The sequence below is a fragment of the Histomonas meleagridis genome (assembly GCF_020186115.1).
Source record: "Histomonas meleagridis strain 2922-C6/04-10x chromosome Unknown contig_9, whole genome shotgun sequence".
In the NCBI taxonomy this organism is placed as follows: Eukaryota; Parabasalia; order Tritrichomonadida; family Dientamoebidae; genus Histomonas; species Histomonas meleagridis.
Genome location: NW_027150923.1, coordinates 678,398 through 698,682, shown reverse-complemented (window position 1 = coordinate 698,682; position 20,285 = coordinate 678,398). Strand labels below are relative to the sequence as shown.

The 20,285-nt window shown below is 28.1% G+C and overlaps 7 protein-coding genes across 7 annotated transcripts; 3 read left to right on the top strand and 4 right to left on the bottom strand.

Annotated features, from left to right (window-relative positions):
• Nucleotides 1-611: 611 nt before the first annotated feature.
• GO595_009435 (uncharacterized protein) lies at nt 612-1,046 on the top strand (the record flags this gene model as incomplete). Its single annotated transcript, XM_067923120.1, has 1 exon — nt 612-1,046. The coding sequence occupies one exon, from the start codon at nt 612-614 to the stop codon at nt 1,044-1,046; it is 435 nt and encodes a 144-aa protein (XP_067770437.1).
• Nucleotides 1,047-6,014: 4,968 nt separating this feature from the next.
• GO595_009434 (Leucine Rich Repeat family protein) lies at nt 6,015-7,934 on the bottom strand (the record flags this gene model as incomplete). The annotated part of the gene is made up of 1 exon (XM_067923119.1): nt 6,015-7,934. One exon carries the CDS (start codon nt 7,932-7,934, stop codon nt 6,015-6,017), a length of 1,920 nt encoding a protein of 639 aa, XP_067770436.1.
• A 3,491-nt stretch (nt 7,935-11,425) lies between these two features.
• GO595_009433 (proteasome subunit beta type-2) lies at nt 11,426-12,001 on the bottom strand (the record flags this gene model as incomplete). Its single annotated transcript, XM_067923118.1, has 1 exon — nt 11,426-12,001. One exon carries the CDS (start codon nt 11,999-12,001, stop codon nt 11,426-11,428), a length of 576 nt encoding a protein of 191 aa, XP_067770435.1.
• A 372-nt stretch (nt 12,002-12,373) lies between these two features.
• Nucleotides 12,374-12,796, bottom strand: GO595_009432 (YjbQ family protein; the record flags this gene model as incomplete). The annotated part of the gene is made up of 1 exon (XM_067923117.1): nt 12,374-12,796. One exon carries the CDS (start codon nt 12,794-12,796, stop codon nt 12,374-12,376), a length of 423 nt encoding a protein of 140 aa, XP_067770434.1.
• A 68-nt stretch (nt 12,797-12,864) lies between these two features.
• GO595_009431 (uncharacterized protein) lies at nt 12,865-13,602 on the top strand (the record flags this gene model as incomplete). Its single annotated transcript, XM_067923116.1, has 1 exon — nt 12,865-13,602. One exon carries the CDS (start codon nt 12,865-12,867, stop codon nt 13,600-13,602), a length of 738 nt encoding a protein of 245 aa, XP_067770433.1.
• Nucleotides 13,603-15,041: 1,439 nt separating this feature from the next.
• Nucleotides 15,042-15,398, top strand: GO595_009430 (uncharacterized protein; the record flags this gene model as incomplete). The annotated part of the gene is made up of 1 exon (XM_067923115.1): nt 15,042-15,398. The coding sequence occupies one exon, from the start codon at nt 15,042-15,044 to the stop codon at nt 15,396-15,398; it is 357 nt and encodes a 118-aa protein (XP_067770432.1).
• Nucleotides 15,399-15,635: 237 nt separating this feature from the next.
• Nucleotides 15,636-16,094, bottom strand: GO595_009429 (cytoplasmic protein; the record flags this gene model as incomplete). Its single annotated transcript, XM_067923114.1, has 1 exon — nt 15,636-16,094. One exon carries the CDS (start codon nt 16,092-16,094, stop codon nt 15,636-15,638), a length of 459 nt encoding a protein of 152 aa, XP_067770431.1.
• Between the last annotated feature and the right edge of the window lie 4,191 nt (nt 16,095-20,285).

Below are 20,285 nucleotides of genomic sequence, written 5' to 3'. Positions count from 1 at the left end.
AAACGAAACTTAGTAAGAGATTTTAGTGATGGAGTTTTAATGGCTGAAGTCGTTTCACATTTTTATCCAAAAATGGTCGATTTATTTAATTATAGTCAAGCCCTCAGAGTTGACTCAAAAATATACAATTGGAAAACTTTAAATACTAAAGTATTAAAAAAAATTTCGATGGGTCTTGATACAGAAACAATTACTAATCTTGCAAATTCAAGACCTGGTGTTATAGAAAAAGTTCTCTGGAAGTTTAAGTTAATAGTTGAATCGGATTATCGCAAAGAAAATAATTATTTTGATGATTTTAATCAAAATGATTCGTACGATCAAAACTTGGCTCCTATTCAAACTATAAAATTACATCAAGCAGAAGATGATAGAAAACTTCTCATTGAAAAAATTAAAGAATGTGAAGAGCAAGAAGAATACATAAAAGCACTCGAAAAAAAAATTTTAAAGCTTGAGCAATTAATGCGCTTAAAAGATGCAAAAATAGCTAAGCTAACAGAAAAACTCAAAAGATAATAGTAAGACGAAATCATCATGATTTGTAATTTTTGTGATTCTTGGGGTGCCCGAATATTTGGGGCACTTCAACGGTTTCGCCGACCAACAAAATGTCTGAAAATACTGAAGGAAGTTCCCAACTTTTAGAGCAGGCAATCAGAAGTGGTGATCAATCACTGATGTCATTTGTTCTTAAAAAACCACAGGAAGAAATTCCTCTTTTGGTCAATCAAATGCAACCAAATTTAATTTCACCATTTCTAAAAACTTTTACACACCAAATACAAAGTTATCCAAACACACTAGAATCTGCTTTATCATGGATTGATGCGTTTATTGATCGTTGGAAAGATGAAATCTCGGCATCTGCAGAATATCAAAGGAAGGTCAGTGATTTACAGAAAGTCCTAAAGGATAGGACCCAACAAATTGGTATTTTGATTGAGATCGATGCATTATCAAATTTTGTTGCACATGAAAAAGAAGGTGCTGGAATTGGTCTACCAATTAATGACCTTCAAGCGCAAACACTCTCTGAAGAATAAATTTATGAATGGAAAATAATAAAATTATTTTTGAAAGTACGTTTATTTTTCGGGTACCCCAAATCCAAAACATTTTGAGCAATTCAGACTCAAATATTTCGATCAACGAAAGTGTAAATTCACTCAAGGAGAGTGATTTTTGCACCTCCGAGTTTGTTCGAAGTATTTCACAATCAATTCCAAATCCAGTCACATCACAAATATCAAAATTAATTTCACCATTTTTAATTTTCCGTCCACTTCCACCAAATGTTAATGTTCCAGGAATAGATTGTAGAAAAAATTCAATCCCAAGATGTATTACTTGTAAGTCATATCTTTCTCCTTTTGTTATAGTTAATTCTCAATTCAAATCCTGGGAATGTCCACTTTGTCACACCACCAATTCCATTATTCACTTTACTCCACCTTATGACATGACCATTAAATATGACAGACCAGAACTTCATCACATTGTTTATGATATAATTCCTCCTCGTTCCAACCATGCTTCCAATGGGAAGCCTCGTTGTTTTCTTTTTGTTGTTGATGAAAACCTTCTTCTTAATAACACCAATTCATCTAAAACATTAATTTCCAACATTACTGAATCTCTTAATAATTCCCGTCCAACCGACGAAATTGGCCTTATTCTTTTTTCTTCCACTGTTTCGGTTGTCAATCTTCGTACCTGTTCAATACAAAGCTTTGTTGAATATGAGTTCACATTGATGCATATCACTGCCGACACTTTTTTTGTAAACTCCTCTGAAGCTAAGTCATCAATTATTCGAGTTCTCTCACATATTCATATAAATAATGAAAGACCCTCATATCCACTTGAATCCTTGAATCTAATAAATGATATATGTAAAGGTATAGGTGGGAGAGTCATATTTTTCACATCTGAATTATGTAATGATTCAAAGTTAAAAAACATTTTTTTCAAAAAACTTCTTCTTGGACGCTCGATTTCACTTAGTGTTTTTAAGCGAGCTCCTGTTCGTGAACTTGAAGAACTTTCCTTAAGCACAAGTGGTGTTATAGCTCCATTTGGTCAATTATTTACATTAATTTCATTATTTAATGAAGATACTGCATGGGATACTACATCATATCTTCGCGTATCCAATGAATTTACAATTGGAAATGTAATGGGCCCATGTACACAACTCGAGAATAATGTTATTGAATATCCGATATTAAACTCATCTCAAAGTGTTATATATGAAATTAAAGGGAAAAACGAAATGATACAAAACGAATATTTTTTCTATCAATTAGCTACTCGATTTTATGATGATGATGGCAATCGAAAAATTCGAATTATAAATGGGAAATTACAAATTACTGATATTATCAAATTACCTATTGATGAATCTGCTTTAGCATTATATTTATTACGGAAAAGAATTAACGAAAAAAACGAATTAATCTTTTATAAAAGAATAGTAATGTTTCGAAATATTTTGCCGAATTTGAGGTTTTTGCCAATTTTATTGCATTGTGGTACATTTAAAGATAAATCTTTTATTAATATGATGTGCGTAGAAAGATTTGCATTGTCTGTGTTTCCTTCTATGATGACAATAAATAAAAAAATGTTTAAAATTATTTGGGCAAAAGAAATGACAATTGTTTTCCCAATGCCATCAAATGAAGAAATCGAAATAATAAATATAGAAATGAAAAAATTGGGTCTGCATTTAATGAAAATATATACACCGCAAACGGAAATTGAATTTGACTCAATGATAGATAACGAAGAAGAAGCGAAAAGATGGTACAATGAAATTAAAGTAATAGAATGATAATAAATATTATTATTGTTAGATATTTTTTAAATTTTATTTGATAAGAATTTTAAATCATTTTTTTTTATATATATCAAAAAAATAAAAAATTATTTATATATAAAATGAGGGGGGGGGGGGGAAAAAAAATTATATTTACTTTCATATGAATATGGTGTATTTTATGATAATTCTTATACATAAAAGAATAAAGAAAAATGAGGTTTACTCTTAAATATCAAAAATTTCATCACTATTATCATTTACAGGTTCCTGATTTTTTGTTTCATTTTTTTGATTGTTTTGAATTGCAGCAAGTGCCTTCTTTCGATTTCTGAAGAATGTTAATAATATTACAGCTACACAGCTTAGTACAATTGTGATGGTTATAACAATAATAACAATTTCTGTTGTGCCGATTTTAACATTTGATTTATTATTATTATTTTGATTAGGTGCGAATGAATATTCATAGAACGTCATTGTAACAAATGTTTCGCCAAAAGTATAATAATACATTTGAGTTTCAATTGGCATATAAGTTTGTTGATTATTTGTATATAAAAAACTAATTGTTTGGGTAGTATATGAACCTATAATTTCAGAATATTTTGTAAGTACAACAGATGTATAAGGAATAGCAGTAAGTTCCCAATTGACTGGTGCTGATGCTGTAAATGGATCAGATGGAGCAAATGTATTTGAATATGAAAATGTTCCAGTTGCAGGAATACATTCCGTCAATGATCCAAAATGAACATTAAATCCGCAAAAAGTATTACTTGTATATTCATTTAAACATTGAATTGTTGAATTTACTAGTTGTGTTACATGTCCAAAAGGATCTTTACCATAAGTTGGTTCTTTTGTACCATAATAAAATAAACATCTTAGAGCTGTACAATAATTAAATGCATAATCACCAATGCTTTGAAGTTTTGAACCTATATATAGTGTATTCATATAATTACAATTTTCAAATGCGTGAGCACCAATGGTTACAATTGAATCAGGAAGTGTAATATTAATGAATCTTGCATTTCTAAAAGCATAATTTTCAATAGTTTTCAAATTTTTACCTCCCGATAATTGTGTCACCCCTTTATTTCCATGAAATGCATGATTTTTAATAATTTTTATTGAATCTGGTATAATACATTCCCCTTGTTTTGATCCAGGATAAGCAATCAATTCTGTTAGTTTTTGATTATATAGTACACCATCATTTAAATAATTACAATAGTATTGGTTAAATGAATCAACTACAATAGATTGCAATGATTCTGTATTAGAAAATGACATATTTCCTATTGACGTTGTTGTACTTGGAATATGAATAGTCGTTAAAGATATGCAATTTTGGAATACACATTCTCCAATTGTTGCAAGTGAATTTCCAATTACACATGTTTTTAATGCTAAACAACAAGAAAATGCATTCTTTGAAATTGTTTTAATATTTGAAATATCAATAGTTGTTAATGATTCACAATGCTCAAACACATTTTCTCCAAGTTGTTCAACATTTTTTACATCTGTTATTGTTATAAGTCCGGCTGAACTAAAAGCATAATTACCAATTTTTTTGACTGTGTTAGGTAATGTAATCTGCGTAAGCTTTTTGCAATTCATAAAAGAATAACCTCGAATTTCATTTATAGAATTTCCTAATGTAACAGAATATAGACTCACGCAATCATAAAATAAACTTGCGGAAATTATTTTAACATCTCCAAGAACTATTTTACTTAAATTTGAACAACTTTCAAATGCATTATCTGAAATAGATGTAAGAGATTTTGGAAATATGATTTCAGTTATTCCTGTATGTGAAAATGCATATTCTCCAACTGATGTTAATTTACTATTTTCTGTGATTGTAAATGTTGAAAGCTCTGAACAAGAACTAAATGCATATTTGCCTATAGATGTTGTTGCTGAAGGAATATTAAATGATTTGATTGCACAATATCGAAATGCATAATTTGATATAGATGTAACTCCTGTTCCAACAGTTATATTTGTTAAAGATGTACATCCATCAAATGCATTTTCTTGAATTGTTTGAATTAAATTCGGAATATTAATGGTTTTTAGTGATGTACAGGAACAAAATAAAGATTGAGCTATTGATGTTAAATTTTCATTCATTATTATTTCATTTAATTTCATACAATGAGAGAAAACAGATGATCCTATTTGAGTCAAATATTTTGGGATATTAAATGAGGTAATGCCAGACCTTGAAAATGCTTGATTTCCGATTTCGGTTACTTCTTCGGGTAATGTAATAGTTTGTAAACTTGAACATGAATAAAACGCTTGACTTCCTATTGATGTTACTTTTGAAGGTATATTAATAGTTGTTAAATTTCCACAACCATAAAAGCAGCTATCTGGTATCGATGTAAGATTTATTTTTTCTTCAAATGTTACGCTTTTTAAACTTATACAAGAACCAAAAGCTGTTCCATCTAATGAAAAAAGACTTGAAGGAATTGTAACATTTGTTAAAGAATAACATTCATTAAATGCATTTGAACCAATCGTGAGATTTTTTTTAGGCAAATCGATGAATTGAAGAGAGTAACATGATTGAAACGCACATGTTAAAATTTCACATAAACCTGTACCAAATTTAATGTTTGTTAAATTTTGGCAATTTCGAAAAGCATTTTCTTGAATTGTTTTTACAGAATCAGATAAATTAATATGTTGAAGTGCTTCAGCATCAGTAAATTGACCACTTGGAATATATGTAACATTATTTCCTTCAATTTCAAGATATTTTATTTGATCCTTAATAGATGTAATATTTGCAAAATCGCTTTGATTGTTTATAGTAAGTTTCTTGGTTCGATTATCCCATTCAAATGCTTGAACATAGTTATGTAATAATATTAGAAATAAAGATATCATGCAAAAGTGCAAATGATTAAAAAAACTTAACAGAAAATTTCTGACTCTTTCGATATTGTAAAAAACAAACGATTCAAATAATATTCTATATGTGTTGAAATACTGAACAAAAAGTTTCAGAATCATAAGTTTTTCATCGCTTAACGTTAAAATTTCGGATCGTTATTCATATCATTTATAGACAAAAATTTTCAGAACGGATATTCATCATAAAATTACAAATAAAGTGATATAATAAAAATTCATTCTCTAAAACTTTATTAACAAATTAAATTAATTACACTCTTTTTCTTGTTCCTAATGAAGTTTTTGGTCTTACTATAGATCTATTATTTACTGGCCTATTTGTTATATATGGCGTTGTAAGCGCGCTGACATTTTCCTTTTTCTTTGTTTTTGTCCCTTTTTTCTTTTTTCTTTTCTTTTTATTTTCCTTTTCCAAAGCCTTTGCCTCTTCCAATTCTCTTTTTTCCTTTTCGATATAAAACTCCTTTGCAGACAGTGCATCTTCTATTTGAGCTCTTAATTGATCTCTTGCGTCATTTAATTTTGCTTTTAATTCATCAATTTTTTGAGCGTTTTCAATTTCTTTTGCTTTTTGTTCACTTTTTAATTGTTTTAATTTATCACTTAAAGCGATTTTTTTAGAAGAAATTTTTTTATATTCAAGAGCTTCTTTTTGATATACGTTCTCAAGTTCCAATTTTTGCGAATTATATTCGTCTTGTTTAACGTTTCTTTCGTTTGTAATCATTTTATATTTTTCTGTAATTTCATCAAGATCATGTTTACATTGTTCTATTTCATTTTCTTTCTTCTTTTTTAATTCTGTGAAATCAATTTTCTTTGAATCTTTTTCATTAATTAATGAGTTAACATTTTCTGTTTGTTTTTGTATTTCGTTTCTAAAATCGAACAATTTCTTTTCTTCTTCTTTTAAGTAATTTATATGTTTCTTAGCAATTTCTTCAACATTTGACTTTAATGAATGTCGATGTTCTTCAATAGATTGTGTTAATTTAACATAACATCGATAACTAAAATCATTATAACTTACATCAATATCAGTAACAGAAGGATTTTGTTGAAGTACTTTTAATAGTTCATTACCTGTTTCATCTTTTAATTCGTTATTTTTTAATGAAATCGATATTAACGTATTATTAACGCCTAAAGATTTAACAATTGGTACTCCGCCAAGATCAGTGATTTTATTGGAACTTAAATAAATTCTTTGTAATGATAAATGCGTTGAAATTGCTCCACTAAGTGCACATGCTCCATCATCACAACAATCAGTACGACTAAGATCTAATGAAATTATTGTATTGTTTCGCTTAAGAGCATCAGATAATTGTATAATCGTATTGTCCTTTAATGAATTCGATGATAAATTCAAATTTTTAATTGAACGAAAATCGCGAATTATGATGTGAAACAAATCGGAACATTCGGGTCCAAACCGATTATTAGAAAGATTAAGAGACTGTACTTGGGTACCTGCTTGAAAGGCAGAATAAAGTCGTGTTAAAAAAGGTTTTCCAAGATCATTTTCACTTAGATCAATAGTCATCAAAGTATTGCTAATTTCAAGTTGATGACAGATACTTTGTGAAGCTTTATTCCCAATTCCGTTTCGTGAAAGATTTAAAGTGGAAAGACATCCGAAAGAACCATCTAAGGCAAATAAATTGTTAGCACCGATCGAGCCAAAACGATTAGAAGAAAGATCTAAAACCATTAAAGATGTGTTTTGAACAAGAGAAGGTCCAATAAAATTGCATCCTTCAGGTGTAATGCCACATGTTGAAAGATTCAAATTAGATAAGGTTTGACTTGATGCAATGACTTCACTAAGTGCTTTGCAACTTTCTGTGCCAACTCTATTAGGATCTATACCATTAACAGCTGATATGTCAAGATGCGTTATATGATAATTTTGTCGAAGTCCAAGAAATAAGTTGGTACAACCAGTAACACCAATACTATTTGATCTAAGATCTAAGTAAATAAGAGATGGGTTGGTCATTAAGTATTGTCCAATTATGTTTGCACCTTCGTTGCCAAATTTATTTAATGATAAATCAATAAATACAATTTTGGGATTTGAATAAAGAATTTCAACAAGACCAGAAATGCATCTTGGACCTAATCCAAGTCCAGTTAAATGAAGAGATTTTTTGGAAATTGAATTCATGAATTGTTCAATAAAACGTTTCTCTCCAGCTTCATTTGGAGCTAACTTTAAATCCACACATTTTTTCTTATATAGATTTAATGCATCATTTTCTGTAATATTTGATATTTCGGAATCAATAGAAAGATTTCCACGTAATTTTTCCTCGCCCCTTTGATTTATTTTATAATTTAATATTAAACTATCAATTTTTTGATCTATTTGTTGTCGATATGAATCAGAAAGAAACCTTTTTATATTCATTTATCTTGTTAACGAACTCACATTCTGTACGTTATAGTAAACGTTTTTTTATTGGGAAAAAGCTCTATAAAAAAATGAAGAATGAAGATTCAAATTACTTTATTGTCACATCCAAAATTTCAAAAATCGAGTATCCTCCTAATAGTGCAAAGCAAAGCAAATTTCATGAGAGATTGATTAAAGTGGAAATTACAAGAAAAGATCAAATACCTTTTAGTCAAACATTTGGAAGTCTACAAAAAGATAGAACTCAAAAAGATGGTGCATCTGATGTAAATCAAAAACTATTAAAAAAATCAATTAATTTAACATCTTCATTTGAGATTCCACAGAAAAAAGATCAAACACAAGATGAACCATACACAAAAATGCAAGTTCACATGAAAAGTAATTTTTACACAAATAACAATTCCCAAAATACAATTAATAAGAAAAAAGTCATTCAAAGTCCAAAAATTAAAAGACAATTGAAACCAGTTGAAGAAATACAAAATAAATCAGAAATTTATGACGAACAAATTTTACCAGTTAATGAATCACCAAAAATCATTTTTCGAAGGAGCCCCAAAAAAGACAACAAATTTCTTCAAAATCGGCCATATTTTTCAACTTCACAAGAAACAGTTGAATCTAATTTTCAAAAAATGAATGAGTATTATCTTCATCTTTCAGGATTGCAATCATCTTCCTCATCATCAGAAGATCCATTACACTCTGATATTGATGAAGAAGAAGAAATTGAAGATTTTGATCAGGATTTAAAGTCAAGTTATTACCAATCAAAATACAATTCACAGTTTTCAAATACTAAAAATAAATATACATTTAGCTCAAGTCAACTTGATACGAATGTGAGTCCTAACAAAAACAAACAAAATAGTTATTATGAAAATAGAAAAAGAAATAAAGCAAAAGAAGAAACAAGAATAAATCAAACAAATAAAGTTTCAAACAATACGCAAAAATATGGAAACAATAAACAAACAAAATCAAATCCACAAGTCAATAAAATAAACAAAACACAGTACATAGAAATCGATTCTACAACAGATAATGAAATTTATTCTTCAGATAACTTCATAAGTAAGACTCCAAATTCAGCACGAAAGAAAATTAATAATCACGAAAAATCATATAAAAATGACACAAAGCAAAATACAAAACAAATAAATAAAAATGTTTATTCACCAGATAATGAAAATTATTCCTCAGATATTATTATTGAAAATAAAGTAATTAACAAACGACAAAATTTACAAATTAGTCCAAGACATTATAAAAGAGATACTAAACAACTGGAAAAAATTGATTCTTCATCAAATGTTTATATAAATAAAACTCCAGATTCAAAACAAAGGAAGATTAATAATAGGGAAAATTTGCAAACAAATATTACAAAGATAAATAAAAAACAATTTTATAAAATTGTTTCTTCATCAGACAATGAAAATTATTCTTCAGATAATATTAATCTAAATAAAGTAAATAATACTCATCAAAGTTCTCATCCAAACACAAAGTATAATATAAAAGAAAACAAACAATTAGAAAAATTTCTTTCTTCTTCGGATAACGAAAATTATTCATCAGATAATTTTACAAATACAAATTCAAATCAAAAGAAAACAAAAAATCGACAAAGTTCACAAAATATTACAAAACCAGCAAAAGAAATTTCATCAGATAACAAAAATTATACATCAGATAACTTCATTCTAAATCTTAGCGATGAACAACAAACTAATACAAAACATAATGAACAATCAGAAAAAAATGATTCTTCTTCAGATGTTTTTATAAATTCAACACAACAGAAAATCATTAATCACCAAAATTTACAAATTCGTCCAAAGCATAAAGAAAGAAATACTAATCAATCAGAGAAAATTGATTCATCATCAGATAATGAAAATTATTCCTCAAATCCAAATTTGAACCAAAAGAAAATAAATATTCAACAAAATTCATATAATGGTAATGATAAACAAGTAAAGCAAATCCTTTCATCAGATAATGAAAATTATTCATCAAATAATTTTATTCCAAAACATAACGAAAATAAAATAATTAAGAATCAACAAAATCCGCAAAAAAATGGTACAAAATTTAAAGAAATACAATTAAATCAAAATGATTATTCATCAGACAATAACAAAGAATATCCAAGTGCCATAACTTTAACTATTGATAATTCAATAAATAAAAATAATAAAAACGAACAACATTTAAATTTAACAGAAAGTGACTTTAATGAACAAGCAACAACAAAGAAAACCAAAAAGAATTATCAATTTAATTCAAACATAGAAAAAAATGAACAAAAAATCGAAAATTCTATAAATCAAAGAACCGAAATAAAAATTAATTCTCCGACAAAACAAGAAAATACATTAACTATATCACCAATTAAACAAATTTATGATGATTATGAAGATGATACACTTGCAGAATTCATTGAATTAGAAGAAAGTGTTAAAAATGAAAGTAAATTAATGTTTATTCCATTCGAAAATGTTAAACCAAGTACGATAAAGAAAGAAAAAAGCATTAGCATATCACCCAATTTCTCTAAAATAATGATTATTATACGATCGTTTATAAAAAAGACAGAAGAAATCAGAGAAATCTCAATGATTTTAACCAAGTACAAACGTAATCATTTTGTGGCACTTTTGGATAAAATTCAGAAACCAAATAATTTGATTGGAATATACACAATGAAAGAAAATAAAAATTTATTGAAATTAATATGGGGAAACACACAAAAACAGATTTTGAAGGATGAAATTGATGGATCCTATTGTTACAATATTGCGAAAGGTCAATATATAGATCTGAAAAATCAATTTGATCAAAAAATTGATGTTGTTACACTAAAATAAATGTTTTTTATTATATTTTTTATGTTAAAATTTCAGTTTCATTCTCATTCATGAAAAATAAAATTTTTGTTTTTTATCTCAGTCTAAAATCTTTGCTGGGAGCACAATTTATTAAAACAAAATATGTGTATATCAACTCAAACAAAACATTAATGGGAATGCATCTTTGGCTTTACAGCTTTTTGGCATCAAAATAATCAATATCAAAAATTTTTTTACATACATAGATATCATAATTTTGTACTTTTATTAAATTTTTATAAAGAAACTTATAGAGACATAGATGGATGAAGCTTTACAAACATTATTTTTTAACAAAGAAAATCGTTGATGTTTAATTTGTCAAAAATTAAAAATCAGTTTTACTCAATTGATTGTAATCTTTTGGATTCCATTCGCATCGATTTGTTTAACAATGAAACCATGTGGGGCGATTGTGAATCTCTGTTTAATTTGATCTAATGCTTTTTTCATAAGTTCTTTTCCTTCATCAAGTGTCATACCCGGTTTATAATACTTGTCGAAAACAGAAAGAACAAAATATGAGCAATAGCCTTGGGCACCAAATGGGATCTTTTGAAGAGTTCCAAGATAATCCATATAATAAAGTGAAGGCTTTCCATCGTATCCTCCAAGAAGCATGTTGACTTCATATGGATTCTTTCTAATGGCTTCTGCCATGATGCTTCGGATATAATGGCTCATTGCTTCTGTACTGAGTTCAATACCATTTCGATATTTGTAAAGTGCTACATTTCCTTGGATATATTCTGATAACTGAAGAGAATCACCTGTTTCTCCTGCCATAGCAAGAGCATTTCGTTTGTCTACTTCGACAATACGATCATATTCTTCGCTCATACAAATGATTGATGATGAAACTGAAGAATCAGCAGCAATTAATACCCAGTCTGGTCCGCAAAGTCCAACAATACTTAGCATACTGTTAAAAGTGACATTTTTCCAAACTGACCAACTATAGATGTCACTTTTGATGTAATTTTTAGCTTAAACAAGAATGATATCCTTAATGACATGAATATATCTTTTATTTAAAAACAAATTTTAATTCCTCTGATGTTATTTTATTTTAATATATGATTTTATTTCAAATCACATCAAGATATCTTTTTGACATATATGTTTCTTGCATAAATAAACATTTTAATTTGAGAAACACAAGCTTTGCTAAACCTAGAAAAAATTTCAAATTTAATATTTTTCACAGTAATGAACATATCAAAAAGCTTACAGAAAAAGACAGTTGGTACTAATACCAAAAAATGTTAAAGACGACAACACTTATAAAAACCTTTATTTAGGTTGGCCTGTTATAGTTATGACAATGCTTCGTGATCCTCCATGATTGCGGTGCTCGTTTAAATAAATTCCTTGCCAAGTACCTAAATTTAATGCACCATCTGTAATGGGAATGCTAAGCGAAACACCCATCATTGAAGATTTTGCGTGTGCTGGCATATCATCTGCTCCTTCAAATCGATGTTCCCAATGATTTCCTTCTGGGACAACGCGATTCATCCACGATTCTAAGTCCGTTCTTACTTCATCGCAACAATTTTCGTTAATTGTTAATGAAGCACTTGTATGTTGGATGAAAAGATTCATTAAACCGACCTTGAACTTTGATATTTCTGGAATATTTTTAATCAAAAGATCAGTGATCAAATGGCATCCTCTTGGGAACTGTGGTAATGAAACTGTTTTTTGGACAAACATTTCCAAGAATTGTCAAAACTTCCTTAACGTCATGAAACCGATAATAATGTTTGGCGGGAAAATAATCAATGCACGCATACAAGAAGATAATTTCACCATATGTTCTTCAAAGTCGACTTTCTGATCTTGAAACAAGCATTCGTGTTGCAGATAATGCTCTTTTTTATTATAAAAATTTACAAAGAGATTTTCCTAATGTTTTACACCCAGGCGCCTGCGTCGGACTTGCACTTTATAAAGAGAATCAAGCTACAGAAGAAAGGCTTCAACGCCTTGCAAATATGTCTGGATTGAGGCTTGATGGATTTATGTCTAAAATTTCAAACATAAGACAACTTTTAAATGTTGAATTCAATCTCACATTTGAACAAATTTCATTAATGGCAAACATTCCTATCCGTTATGCTCATACAGCTTCAAAGATATTTGAGGATATTAAGAATGAATTTCCAAATGATCAAACTTTAAATCGTGCCGCACTTGTCGCTGCTATTTTACTTGTAGTAGCAGTCAAACGCGGTATGAACAAAATCGCCGTATTAGAAAATTTGACAAAGATCACTGTAACAAACCAACAAGATGTTCTCTCAGTTGAGGCCATTGTTCGCGCCACGATTGGAAATCGGTATGGGAAATGCCGTCAAGCACCAATACATCCACATACTTCCACACAGAGTATTGATCCACAACTTAAGCAATCAATTCAAGCAGAAGTTGAACAACTACAGTCAAAGCCAATGAAAAAACAAAAACAAATGATGCTGGATTTTGCCATCATCCCAAAGAAACAGGAAATTAAAGCTTAAGTAATATTTATTCAATAAACATATTTTCATACATTAATTTTCCAATATCAAATTAAGTTAATAAAACTCAAGAAAAATACTTTGAAACAGTTTTAATTAAATTAGAAAGTCATCAAACATTTATTTACATAAATTTTTCAAATCATAAGCCTTCAGGCTCAAACTGTTTATAGAGTTCTTCTGTAGTAAATTCTCCTTGGAAAGTGTTCAGGTCTCCATAAATCTTGAAGCAAAATGAAAATATGACTTCAACAAATTTATCCATGGGTTGCTCCATAAGTATAAATCGTTGATCCCAAAGTACGTTCATTTCACTCTTGAAAGATTCCGTTTGTCTATCCATTATTTTCGAATATTCATCATATTTCATTTGATATTTTTGGATTTCTTCCTCTGGCGAATTAGCTCTAACTTTATTGGCAAGTTTGTCACGGTACGAATAACAGAGGAGCTGTGACTGTCTTTGAGCATCCTTTAATTCTGAAAGTTTATCCAGTCGATTTGAGATTTCTTTAATACTGTCTAAAATTTTTTCTTGCCCTGAACCAACAAAATAATCTTCAGTTAGCTTTTTAAGATCAGTAAAAAATGTTTGATGTGATGCGACAATCTTTGAAGATTGACATCCACTAAGTTTATCAACATTATCAAAAGATTTTGTCATATCTTCTGTGATATAGCAAATACCCTGAAGGGTTTTGACTATCGTGTGCGTGTAATCCTTGAATTTATCAAATCTTTCTTGTAAGATTTTTAATTTTTTAATAGCATTTTCAAACTCTGGATCATCCCATGTTTTTGCTGCTCCTGTTTTCTCCTTAATGAGTTGCATTCCAATTTTTGCACCATTTTTAATGAGTTGAAACACGCCTGACATTTTAATACTTTTATAAAAGTCTTTATTTCAATTCACATGTTTCAAAAATCATGAAAGAATGATTATCACAGAAATAAGTTTATTTCTCCTATTAATAGGATTGGAAAAAAATAAAGAGACGCACACACTTTTCATCTTGTTCAGAAACTAATTTGGTGAAAATAAAATTTGGAAATTTATTCAAAACCAAAGGTGTAAATTTAAAGGAATCCCACTAGATCCACTGGAAATAGCAATTTACTTATTAAATTGGAAAACGATCTAAAATCAAAAATAAAAGTGATTACAGAAAACTTTTTGATTCAAGCTTTATAAAGAATAAAAAGGTACAATGTATTAGATGGTAGTATTGCCCTGGTAGGTTGTAAATGTGGGCTAAACCACAAGAAAGAGGGAATCACCGTTTTTTGTGTAACCTTTTGAAATTTCGTTTAAGACAAACTAAGAACAAAATTTTGTTATTTCTGAGGTTTTCAACACCTAATTGAAAGAGTTGACTGGTTGCACATTCAAATAAACCACTAAAACATGACAGTTGATTTCAATTTGCGTAAAAAAATTTATGTTTGCCTTCTTCTTTTTTTCAATAACTAGTTCACGTACACCAACTGAAACGCTTGACATGAGTTCAGTTGCTGAGCAAGTATTTACAACAATAAAACTTGTTTTTCTGATTGTTGGCATTATTATTGCTGTGGGTATTATAATCACAATTATTGTAGTAATTGTTTTATGCTACTGCGCAGCGAAGCAGCAGGAGGAAAGATCAAGTTCATCTTCTTCAAGTAAAAATGGAAAACAAGAATATATACAATACTCTCCTCCACCAAATACTGGTTATGCTCCATATCCAACCACTCAACAGAACCAAAGCATACCACCTGTTTATCAGGCTCCACCACCACAATATGCAGTATAAACTTATACTTACTAGTAAATATCAACTCTCTACCTATAAAAAATTTTTTCGGCATCGGAGAAATGAAATATTTATGCTTTCTCCATATTAAACTTAAAACTTGATTAATTAATTGATCTGATCAGACATTATAAACTTATTACTTCTGGTACATAAAAAATTAATTTTGTCCAAGATAAAATAAATCGCTGATAACTTTAAATAAAAGTAAAATCAAAAACATATTTGAGAAAGATTTTAGCATTTGAAGTTGTCACATGCCAATTCGAGGAAGTAGAAGACCATCTTACCTTCCTCTTCTCTGGCAAACATTAAGTAGTCATCAGGATCACCAGATTGACCCATGTAAACTTCGAAATCTGCAAAATGTTTGGCAATGAAAGAAACAAATTTCTTAGCGTTTGCCATGAATGTGTCAACAGCTCCTGGGTTTGATTGTTCAAGTTGCTTCTTACGCATTGGCATGAATTGCTTAGCCCAACCCATGAATGCAGCCTTCTTCATGTCATATGGTTGAAGGTTGAAGTTTTCTACAATATCAATAACTTGGTATTTTGAGTTTGGATCTTCTTCATCAGCAAGTTTGTCGATGTAACGAGATTCAAAAACTAAGCATCCAGCTTCTTCGTTTGGCTTTGATGGATAGGCATCATTGATCATTTCATCATGGTTAACTGGTGATTCGTAGAGCCTCATTTATAAAGGTGAAGAGTTCAATGACCACTGCATTCAAAGATCAAATAAATAACGATCGATTTTTCTGTAGCTTGGTTGTCAAAATCCTCACAAAAATTGGAACAAGAAAATGTCACTTTTAAGATCACCAAAACTGTTGAAATAACAATAGACCATGATTTCTTTTCCATAACAGGTTTGTGTCTTTCAACCGGGGGCATGATTGCCATTTTCAAAATCTCTTGCCCTGCCAACAATCATTTTTCATATCAAAATTCCCTCAGAAATACAAAAGTGCTACTTTTGAATGAGTTCTTAAGAATATTCATTTTCTGAATTTTTAAATTATAAAAATTTTAAAAATGCACCACAATCACATTTGGGTGATTGACGCTTTGTTGCTTTGTTTTGGCCACCGAATGTACATGTATATGTTATATGATATCTATAAATTCCTGTTTGAGAAAGGCATACAAAAATTTCTTGTAATTTCATGAACACATGTTCATCATATGATTAATCATATGTTATTTTCAAATCCCATTTAAGGAAAAACTTTCCTTAAAGATAATAAATGGTTTTGTTCCAAGGCTAAAAAACGCAAAATTGACTACTTTACACCTATCATTGTCAGAGAAAACGATTTTTTAAAAATAACATTCTGCTTGAATGATGTGTGTGTGCAGGTGTTTGAAATGAAATTTTGTTCTATCATTTTATCAATTAAACAAAATGCTTCTTGAGATCCAATTTGCATATGTTAAAAATAAATGTATATGGAAAATTTGAATCAAATAATTTCATTGTTTGTTGAACTGATGATTCTAAATTCTTTTCTGTTAAATATAACTATAATTGTTCAATTGTCAAAAGTAATTTCATATAAGCATTTTGACAATTAGGTTCTTCTACCAAAGAATCTGTTGTAGTAATGACTTTATTGGGTTCCTTTTGTTTTTCTTCTGGCTTTCCGCTTGGTCCGCTATCGTTCATATATAGAGTAGTAAAGCTAAGATTAATAAAATTCCTGTAACATTTTGATAATAGTAATTACTAGTTTTCGTATAAGGAGCAACAAGTACATTTATCTTTTCGAGTTTTTGATAAAATATCTTTTTTTACAATGTTATAACTATGTTGTTAATCTGACGAATGTTTTTATTTGTTATATTTTTTCAAATTATATATTTGAAATAAAACATAAATATTTTCATATAAAGATGGAATAACAAAAAAATTTTCATGTAAAAAGAAAAAAAATTTTTATTATTCTGTATAAATTTAGAGCATGAATAAATTTTATCAGGAAATGCGAGTCTTATGGATTTTCTCTACATTGACAAACACCGTGTGCTCTTGCCCCTTACCCTAAAAAGATTTCGGTTTACTGGTACATAAAAATTGGAGTGCGTGACATTAAATAGATAAGGTTAACAAATGCTCGTTAGAATAAGAAACCATTATATAGTTAATGTTAACTTTTATGAATAATTAATGGTTTCAATATTTTATAAAATATTTTTAGCATTAATATCAATTTATTCTTGTTCAAGAAGTAATTTAACTATTTCTGTATGACCATTTGAAGATGCCCAAATAAGTGCTGTTCTAAATAATTTAAATAATTTCCAAATATTATTATGAAATAATAAATTATATAAGTAAATATTATCTTTAGCATTAATATCAATTCCTTTTTGTTCAAGAAGTAATTTAACTATTTCTATATAACCATTTTCAGATGCTAACATAAGTGCTGTTTGAAATAATATAAATAATTTCCAAATATTATTTTGAAATCCCAAATTATTAAAATAAATATTAAATAAAACAAATAAATATCTTTAGCATTAACATCAATTCCTTCTTGTTCAAGAAGTAATTTAACTGTTTCTGTATGACCTTTCCAAGATGCTAAAATAAGTGCTGTCCAAAATAATTTAAATAATTTCCAAATATTATTTTGAAATATTAAATTATTAAAATAAATATATATATTTTTAGCATTAATATCAATTCCTTCTTGTTCAAGAAGTAATTTAACTATTTCTGTATGACCATTTGAAGATGCCCAAATAAGTGCTGTTTTAAATAATTTAAATAATTTCCAAATATTATTTTGAAATCCCAAATTATTAAAATAAATATTAAATAAAACAAATAAATATCTTTAGCATTAACATCAATTCCTTCTTGTTCAAGAAGTAATTTAACTGTTTCTGTATGACCTTTCCAAGATGCTAAAATAAGTGCTGTTTTAAATAATTTAAATAATTTCCAAATATTATTTTGAAATCCCAAATTATTAAAATAAATATTAAATAAAACAAATAAATATCTTTAGCATTAACATCAATTCCTTCTTGTTCAAGAAGTAATTTAACTGTTTCTGTATGACCTTTCCAAGATGCTAAAATAAGTGCTGTTTTAAATAATTTAAATAATTTCCAAATATTATTTTGAAATCCCAAATTATTAAAATAAATATTAAATAAAACAAATAAATATCTTTAGCATTAACATCAATTCCTTCTTGTTCAAGAAGTAATTTAACTATTTCTATATGACCTTCTTTAGATGCCCACATAAGTGCTGTTCTAAATAATTTAAATAATTTCCAAATATTATTATGAAATAATAAATTATATAAGTAAATATTATCTTTAGCATTAATATCAATTCCTTTTTGTTCAAGAAGTAATTTAACTATTTCTGTATGACCATTTGAAGATGCTAATATAAGTGCTGTATTAAATAATTTAAATAATTTCCAAATATTATTATGAAATAATAAATTATATAAGTAAATATTATCTTTAGCATTAATATCAATTCCTTTTTGTTTTAAAACGTATTCAACAAGTTCAATATTTCCTGATCCAGATGAATATACCAATATATCATGCGGAATTGAATGGTTTTTAAGAAAATATTCAACTAAAAAAATATTTCCAATAATTACTGCTTCATTAATAATATCATTATTGATTTCCATTCCTTCATTAAGTAAAAATGAGAATATTTCATAGTTATGATATAAAATACAGAGATTTCCTAATCTTTTTAAACCATTAATTTCTTTTAATTTATTATAATAAAGATATTTAAAGATATCATTTTTATAAAACATAATAGATGTTTCATATGCTTTATCAAATGATGAATGATTTTGTTCACATAAATGAATAATTTCTTCATTTCCACTTACAATTGCATATTTACCTGTATTTTCTACTTTTGCATTGTTCATAAGTAAATATTTGAAACATTTTACTGATCCAAAGAATGCTGCATAATCAATTAATGTAACATTATATTTATTAATAAATGAACATCTTTCATAAACTGATGGTTTAATTTTTTGATTAAAATCAAAATTTGTTTGTGATGATATTTCTTGAAGTTTTTCGATTTCATCATTTCGAATAATTTTCGAAATTTCGTTTGGATTATGTCCTTCTTTAATTAATTTCTTATGTAATTCCCAATCATTCTTTGATAGTTCTTCATAATTTACAGAATCATGTTCCCTGAAATAGTTTGCTAATTTATCTTTAGACATATAATGCGCAAAATAAGCACTCTGGTTGTTTTTTACAATGTTCGGTTCAAGAAAATTATGTTCAATCATAGCTTCAAGAAGATAATATGATTCATTTGTATGATCATTATTAAGAAACCGCCCAAATATTTCAAATATATTGGATTTGATTTTATTACTCTCTTCAAATTCTCTTATATCTTTTATGATATTCAAAAATAAATCTGCATTATTATTTTTAATTACAAAGGAATAATAAATTATTTGAATAATAATTAATTCATAAGAAAAAGGATGATTTTCATCAAAATTATTGATTATTAAAGCTAAAGTTCTAGAGAAATTTTCTTCATTCAAACCAAAAATTGCTTGATTTATTGACAGAAGTGTTTCCCAGTTGCAATGTCCCTTTGGATCCAAATTCATAAGTAAAAATGATCGGTTATTCCATCTCAACTGCTTGTTCAATAAGAACGATACAGTAAACTTTTCTAATTAGGTTCTATCCTATCTTTATTACTGGATTCAGTGTACAATCATCATATCTTTCTTTGCGCATGGAAAGTAAAAACATCATATGATGAAGACTGTGATCCCACCACGAAATATTTCGAACAAAAAATTATCAATCACTTAATGGTGAAGATAAGAAACTTGATGTTACCTTGATA